General features: G+C 31.5%; 1 protein-coding gene across 1 annotated transcript; it reads left to right on the plus strand.

The window, feature by feature from the left end:
* The first annotated feature begins 2,939 nt into the window (after positions 1-2,939).
* LOC145012617 (transcription factor bHLH110-like) lies at positions 2,940-7,854 on the plus strand. The gene is made up of 7 exons (XM_078971443.1): positions 2,940-3,395; positions 3,597-4,305; positions 4,624-4,758; positions 4,860-4,925; positions 5,662-5,727; positions 6,604-6,663; positions 6,910-7,854. The coding sequence occupies exons 1-7, from the start codon at positions 3,295-3,297 to the stop codon at positions 7,033-7,035; spliced, it is 1,263 nt and encodes a 420-aa protein (XP_078827569.1). The 5' UTR covers positions 2,940-3,294; the 3' UTR covers positions 7,036-7,854.
* Positions 7,855-8,276: the final 422 nt, after the last annotated feature.

Here is an 8,276-nt window from a genome sequence, read left to right on the forward strand (position 1 = left end):
ACGGTGTTGCCTAGGAAATCGGTCATTTTTTATGATGTTGTAAAAAATTCTTATTTTTGGGTCACGAATAGGTGTAGTAAAACTAATATCTCATGGACTCCATGGCTTCATGATCCTGCCACTGCTTGTAATTTATTGTAGTTTCCTTTTTCTAGCTTCTTGCTAGTTTTTAATAAAATTCCTCTGTTCCAAAAAAAATTTGTGTAATTTATTCAAATAAAAAATAAAAAATAAAAAACAATTTTGTTTATTGACAGTTTCAAGAATGGTCGTCAAATAAAACTCCATGCATGCATTTTTGCTCGGAGCATATATATATATATATATATATATATATATATATATATATATATATATATATATATATATATATATATATATATATATATATATATATATATATATATATATATTCAATTGAGAAAATAAAAAAATGTTGGGAATGCGGAATCATTAACAGTCACTCATTTATTTTTTTCGCAAAAGCCTCCGTAACGGAAATGTAAAATGAATAGAAATGTGTTTTCAAACAAAACATGTTTCCTTAAACTATGCTAATCATTACCTTAATATATACAAAAACATAGTTTTTTTTTGTTTTTTTAAGAAGCTATTTTTATTGAAAAATGATTTTAAATATACCAAAATTCATGATGTTTATTCTCTACAAATAGACATCTATATTGATATAATTTTAAGATAAAAATAATTTATTTTTTTTATATTTTCAGCTATCGTTATTCATAAGTGAATAAAAATGCATCAAGTTTTATTACAGTACATTCGTTATTCACTTATGAATAAAAAATATGATTAATTTTTTTTACAATTTAAATATCATTCATATATGAATATAGCATATAATAAACATAGTATATTCATATTTAAATATTAGACGATGCATTTACTTGTGAATATTAACATAGTAGATTCACTTGTGAATATTAGATGATATATTTACTTATGAATATTAAATTGTATATACATGTGAATATTACATAGTATATTCACTTATGAATATTACACAGTGTATTCACATATGAATATTAAAAAGTATATTCACTTATGAATATTACAAGATATTTTCACAAATATTTATAATTTTATATGTTATTCACATATTAATAACATACAGACTTGCATATTTGTTTTGTGTTTTTAATAATCATATACTGATTCAGGTGAGAAAAACATATTCATATGTAAATATAACGTGGTAATTTAGTTTATGCATTTCATCAAACAGTTGGAAAACATACAAGTTAATTTTTTTAAAATGTTAAAAACATGAGACTTTAGCTGGTGGGGGAGTGTTCCTATATAGATGTTGATCTTGTTGATTGTAGGAAGCTATAATGTGGTGGTTTTTCATCATCGACGTCGTCATCTGCTCCTACTCCAACTTCACATTTTGTTCCCATTACACTAACGCTGCTTATTTTCTCTTAGCGGTTGTCGGAGAAGAACAAAGATGAAGTTCGAGGTCGTCGTTGTTTGAGATGGTGACGATAACCCTAATCGGAGTTGGATCTTCAACGATGGTGCTAAATCGTATCCTCTGATTAATGTATTTGGATTATTTACAAGTTTGCCACCATGCGTTTTTTTAAGCTCATTAAATGATAGGTTGATAATGGTTCCCTATTATCAATCTTTTTTTTTCAATTAAACTGCATATATATATATATATATATATATATATATATATATATATATATATATATATATATATATGTGTGTGTGTGTGTGTGTGTGTGTGTGTGTGTGTGTGTGTGTGTGTGTGTGTGTGTGTGTGTGTGTGTGTGAGAGAGAGAGAGAGAGAGAGAGAGAGAGAGAGAGAGAGAGAGAGGTACCCCATAAAACAAATCATCTGCAGTGTTTCTGTTAGTTCAAATAGGATTTGAACCCATCAATTTTAAATTATCATAAAAATGTCTCGATCCCTTAGACAATTAATGGTTAGGACAAGGTTGTGATATTCGTCATCTCTGACTAAACTAGTTGATGCTATGATTAATAGTGGAACATTAATTGAAAACTATGTGATTAATGAGTCGTTAGGCATGACTTTTTGTGGTGTAGAATTAAAAGAGAGATTTTAATCATAACCCCAGACGAGATTCTTCAAAGATCTACAATGGATTTATATTAGGGTAAAATTTCCATGTTAATTTGTACAAGGGATGTGTTGTAAATCTTTTGCTTTCTTTTCCTCTTTTGCTAATAAAGGAAATTGAATAGTAATCTTGCTATTGGATTTACTCCAAGTACAAAACACAATGAAAGTGATTGCAGTACCAGATGGAGGACCACAAACGAAGACAACTGAGGACCGACGATGAAACTAGCTATTCTTCTTTTTGTCACCAGATCTCATGTTTTAACAGAATATATATATACCCTACATTCCAATACCCCCTCCCCTCAATTGGTGAGCACTAGTGTCCGTGTATATACATACATATAAAGTCCTATACGCATGTGGGTATCTTCAGAGAAAGAGAGAGGTCGAGCATGGGCATTGGTATCATGATTGTTTATCTATGTGTTCAGACTTTTGTTGAAAGCCTTGGGATCGAAGGCAAAGGCTGAGATTTGTAATCATGATGTTTTTGAAACAACCATATATAATTATGTGCCTGTAATTGCAGCTTATCTATCTCCTCAACCCACCCCAAATATATATAAATTGGGAGAGGGCAATTAAGAAAGAGACATAAGAGAGATGACATAATTTATTCAGTTTGTTTACGTATAATATAATATATATATATACCAGTGAAAATGTGTAAAAAGTTTCACTGAAAAGAGAAAATAATACCAAGATAAAAGTGAATCTTTTTGTGTTCTTTCTGAGATTATATATATATATATATACATATATATATATATATATATATATATATATATATATATATGTGTGTGTTCCTCTCTCTTGCTTGCTTTTTTCAAGGGTTGCTTTAGAAGAGAGCTTGAAAGAGTAAAGAGTGCAGCAGAAACCTTGAAAAAGTATGGCTAAAAGTAGGAGAGAGGTATATCCATGTCCATGTATGTCTTAATCTTTACATGTATTCATGTATGGTATGTGGGTGTCACCTGAAACCCTGTTTCGTTGAAGTTAGGGATAGATTCTTTGGTAATTTTTTGCTTTTTTGATCCCTCTCATTTAAAAAAAACAAAGAAAGAAAGAAGATCTCCCTTCTTTTTTTTCCAGTTTAGTTTTAAAAAGTTGATTAAAAAGGCGTATAGAACAGCATCAACTGCAGTGTATCACAGTCTATCATTCATATAATTATGGAATCTACAAATTTTCATCACCAACAACAACAAGAACACCACCAGCCTCTTGTGGACTCTTCTTGTTATGGACTTGCTTGGTATCAAAACCCCATCCTGTAAGTTCCTCTCTCTCTCTCTCTCATACGTACACACTTAATTTTCTTGCTTATAAACGTAGGGTTTTTAATTCATACATATCTAGGGTTTTAATTCTCTTACATACTTAAAAAAAAAAAAAAAAAAAAAAGTTATTTGGAGAACATTTTAGCTTCTTATCTATGTTAAACCACTAGATCTCATTGTACAAATTTGTGCAGTAATGGTACGAGAAACAGTACAAACTCAAGAGATGTGAAGCAACACATAAATCATAGCATAGATCTCGTTCCTCCTCCCACTTTGCAAGACTTAGGATTACCTTTGAGTACGATGGAAAGTTTCATGGCGCATGAACTGCAACATCTTGCAAGAATCAAGGATGAACTCTCGCTCTCGAGATCTTATCCAGGACTCTCGGAAATGATCATAAGCAGCAGCCCAACATCCAGCATCGAAGATTTACACTTACATCCATCCCCAACCTACATGTCAAAGAATGATAATCAACGGATTCGATACGACAATGATAACAATCAAGAGATATTTCTCAAAACTTTTTCAAATGGGTGCCAAATAAAAAGTGATCATCAGCATATGAATCAAATACCCTTTTCGGAGGAATCTGTTTCATATTCTGATGATACTAATCGCTGTTATAGAGGGACGTTTAGCCAGATTCTTCCAACAATAAATATTTCGAGTTTGAATCAATCATCAACACCACCATTGGCAATTTCCTCAACCGCTTTTGATATCAACTTGCCAGCTTTAGATCCTTTTCGCTCTCCAACATTTGATGGGAGTTTTAGCTATCAACCTTCTTCCCTAAATGTTCATAATCTTGGAGGCCTTTTAAAAGACAAATGTTTGTCTTATGGTCTTGACCAAATGCATCAGCCAAATCACAGCCAAGTTTGTCATAGCAAGGTGAATTTTATTTTATTTTATTATTATTATTATTAATTTTGTCTTATGTTCTTTTTTTTGTGGTCAATTTATAGTTTCCCTAGCTAGTATTTTATATATTTAATATTACGTTATAAAGTCAGTCCAGAAAATAAGTACTATTCAACCTAAATTTGAGCACAGTATTCAACCTAAAATTTACCACAGATTGAATGCCTGCTGAAGAAGATGATGTATATCCATCTTTACTTTGATACAGAAACCTTCCATTCTTCGGTTTAATTAAATAATCGAAAGTTTAACCTAAAATTTATACACATGGTTTAAAATTTATCGTAGGTATTACCACCCTTCATCGTCGAAACTACAGAAGCGAAAAGGTCAGCCAGCAATTATATGGATGCAAAGGCCATTAAAGCAACTCCACCTAAGAAATCAAAACTGGAGTTGCGCCCTTCTTGCGCACCCTTGAAGGTGATTAAATTTAAATGCGCTTTCTTTTTTTTTTTTTTTTTACTTTTATAGTTTCAAGTATCGATCATATATTCATGGGTGTGCGTGTTTTGGTGAATCAGGTTAGAAAGGAGAAATTAGGCGATAGAATATCTGCTCTTCAGCAAATGGTAGCACCTTTCGGCAAGGTATAGTGTTATCTTTCGTCCTCTCATAAAGTTGCTAGCTTTCTCCTTTCTTGCACTAATTAAAGAACTTTTTTTCTTAAAATTTTCTGATACTGAAATATGCTTTGTCGCTTTTTCAATGCGAAATTAAAACACCATTTTGGCGACTAGAAATCGTTACAAAACATCCATATGCTATTATTCAACGATCCATGCTATATATAGAGAGAAGGTATATATATACACTTATATATATATGCACTTACATTAAACCCTAACATTTCGGTTCATAACATTGACTTAGTTCCTCCTATACTATTCTACTTATTTCTTTCTTTTTCTTCTTCTTTTTGACAGAAACAGAAGATATTTTCTTCTTTTTTTTCTACTTCGTGATTTCATGGTTCTAAATAATTGAATAAAGTAACTGCTCCCAAAAAATTAAGAATAAACAATGAAGGGAGAAACTTAAACTTCAATTTTGAATTAAGCAAAAATCTTGAAGCATCACTTGAGTTATGGGCAACTCAATTTTCTGGGGAAAAGGCACACGTCTTGCCTGAAAACGGGTTGCAGACCACCGCCCACTGTCTCTTTCTTTTCCTTTTTTTTCTTTGTTAACTCGGAACTTCTTTCTTTGATCCATACAAGCCATAGATAAATGAATAAATTAATTGTTATATTATTATCAATCAATAATTAATTAACTATGGTTTTGATAAACGTGATTGTGAGGATTTATGGGGAATATTTGCAGACAGATACTGCATCAGTGCTAATGGAAGCCATTGGATATATCAAGTTTCTGCAGAACCAAGTAGAGGTATACCTTTACCTATACTTAATTAATTCTTCTCTTCAAAACATTCTTCTTGGTTTCTGTTCTTCGTTAGGGCTTCCAAGCTTATATTATACTATTATTATTATTTTCATTATTTAAAAGGCAAGAAAATTTTATTAAAATAAACAAGCTATCGATGGATAGATTGGAATCAGTGACTCGACCAAGTTATATATATCTCTACCATTCTTATTATTAGTCCGTTTTTCCACCCTACAAATTATTCAAACTTCAATTTATTATTTAAAAACCAAATTTGTTATCTTTTAATTAACATCAAATATGTTATAGTTAATTAATTTCTTTCGGGTAGAAAATTTGACTCCTCTTTGTGAGTATATATATATATATATATATATATATATATATATATATATATATATATATATATATATATATATAACTCGGGGCAAACCCTAATCTACAGAATGGATTTAAGATGATAATAAAACGTAAAGTGATGTGTCGTTTATTGAATAGTATATATGAAACTCAAAAAGAATATTAATTTACACTTTTATGCCCTGATGATGCTGAAATTTCAGAAGTGTACCACTAGATAAAACTGTACAGTATGGAGCCCATACGTGCTTTTCACACAATCTTATGGCACAATGTAGGGCTCATGCTGATGCACACACACTCTCCACCCATGACCCTTTCTGTCTTCTCTAACTAAGAGTCTTAATTGCTAAGGATGCCATACATTTTTTCTCTACACTTTTAATTTATTGATACACGAAAGAAAAAAACATATAAACCTTAAAAGGTTTAAAAGAAATGCCAACTGACGGCATTTTTCATAGGTCTAAATTAACAATATATATGCTATAATTATCAACTCTTGATTGTTTGCAGACGTTAAGCGTGCCATACATGAAGTCAACACAAAAGGTCACTAGAACATCGACACGAGGGGTAAGTAACTTTCTGGAATTTATTGAACTCAAGTGCAGGCCTATATATATGTTTAACAAACTCGGTCTATATGGCATTGTTAAACTTTTAGAAAAAAACAATTCGTGAAACAAAAGATTGTTATCATGTAGTCATGTTCTTTTAAACGATAATATGAAACAAGCTAGCCGTCTAACTTGAAATTTTTGAAATCAACATCAAAGAAATTAATCAATAGAAATGTGCTTACATATTATTACATCTCAGGGTTCAATAAAAATTGGAAATGAAGAGATGAAGAGGGATCTTAGAAGTCGAGGGTTGTGTCTAGTGCCATTATCGTGTTTGTCGTATGTCACATACGGAGGTGGAAACATTTGGGCAACCCCCTAGCTAATAAGTTTGATGGGATTATTAGCTCATTATTGACTTGAGTCCTGAGTGACAAGAGCATATTGAGCATGGGAAATTATATATGTGGCTTTAGATCGATTGTTTAATTTATCTCTACTTTTTGTTAATAAAACGGAGCAAATTTGGTAGTCTTGTAAAAGATATAAACGAGGATGCACCATGTTTGATCCATATAGTCATGTATCCAATTTTTTTTTTCTCGAACAACACTTTTTTGAGAAAATTAGCTAGAGGGTAGCAAAGAGAACGAGACACCCATGGAATTACAAAGGAACCAATCCTACCAAGGAGGGCTATGAAAGGAAACCCTAGAAATTAACCCGGTTCAAGGATCTATTTTTACTTGTATTCGAGATCCAATAGAAAGCTAAAAGAACAAAAATAGTAGCACAATGTCATCTAGTATCTTTGAAAAGCATGTCATTTCAAGTATTCTGCTAGAATTAAAGCATGGTTTGGATCACCATGGTGAAGCAATGCTCTTCGAAATGACCCATATTTGAGAGAGTATTAAGTTTCATAACTATGCTCTAAGGCTCCATTTTAGATATGTGACCAGTTAAATCCAAGCTTGAAATGTGGACCATGTCGAGAGAGCCTTACCTATTGTTCAGTCCCATAATGCTTTCTACGTGAAGTTATACACATTTTTATCTTTTTCAGGTTTTGTTATTTGCATTGTGTTCAGCCATGAACTTTTTCGGGTTGGCTTAATTTTTTGCTTCCTATTGAAATAGTGATGCTGTAATCTGGATGGTCATTCATCAATATTATAAAAGTTGAATTTTTCTCTCCAAACTTTAATTGTGATCCCCAAATCCATGATATTCTTTTAATTTAGTTAATGCGGGATTAGAAGATTGTCTTGGATATTCTAAGAATCAACAGGGCTAATTTACGTTTAGGAGTTGTACACTAGCTACACCAAGGGTGTTGAGGTGGTCTTAACTACGAAATCATATGGTCTTTGGAGGTTTCAGAAATCTTGTGCTTTTGAGGATAATAGGTTGAGGATAGATTACCGTTTTTATTCTATTGTCGTACAATATTTTATATGGATTATTAACATGAGGTGTTGATGTAAGCTGGATTGGTTTATGGGGATATCATGTACGTATCTAGCTTTTTAACATTCCCAATTTGGCGTTTTGAGATAGCTTCTTGTTAGTTGGTAATAATAGTGTTGCTTTAAATAAAAAAATAAAAATAAATAAAAGAAG

The sequence above is a fragment of the Lactuca saligna genome, chromosome 1 (assembly GCF_052625555.1).
Source record: "Lactuca saligna cultivar CGN05327 chromosome 1, ASM5262555v1, whole genome shotgun sequence".
NCBI classification, from domain to species: domain Eukaryota; kingdom Viridiplantae; phylum Streptophyta; class Magnoliopsida; order Asterales; family Asteraceae; genus Lactuca; species Lactuca saligna.

Coding starts and splice junctions, on each gene's coding strand:
- LOC145012617 (XM_078971443.1), top strand. CDS start 3,295: ATGGAATCTACAAATTTTCATCACCAACAACAACAAGAACACCACCAG. Junction 5,728..6,603: donor TTCTGCAGAACCAAGTAGAG/GTATACCTTTAC, acceptor GATTGTTTGCAG/ACGTTAAGCGTGCCATACAT. Junction 6,664..6,909: donor CTAGAACATCGACACGAGGG/GTAAGTAACTTT, acceptor ATTACATCTCAG/GGTTCAATAAAAATTGGAAA.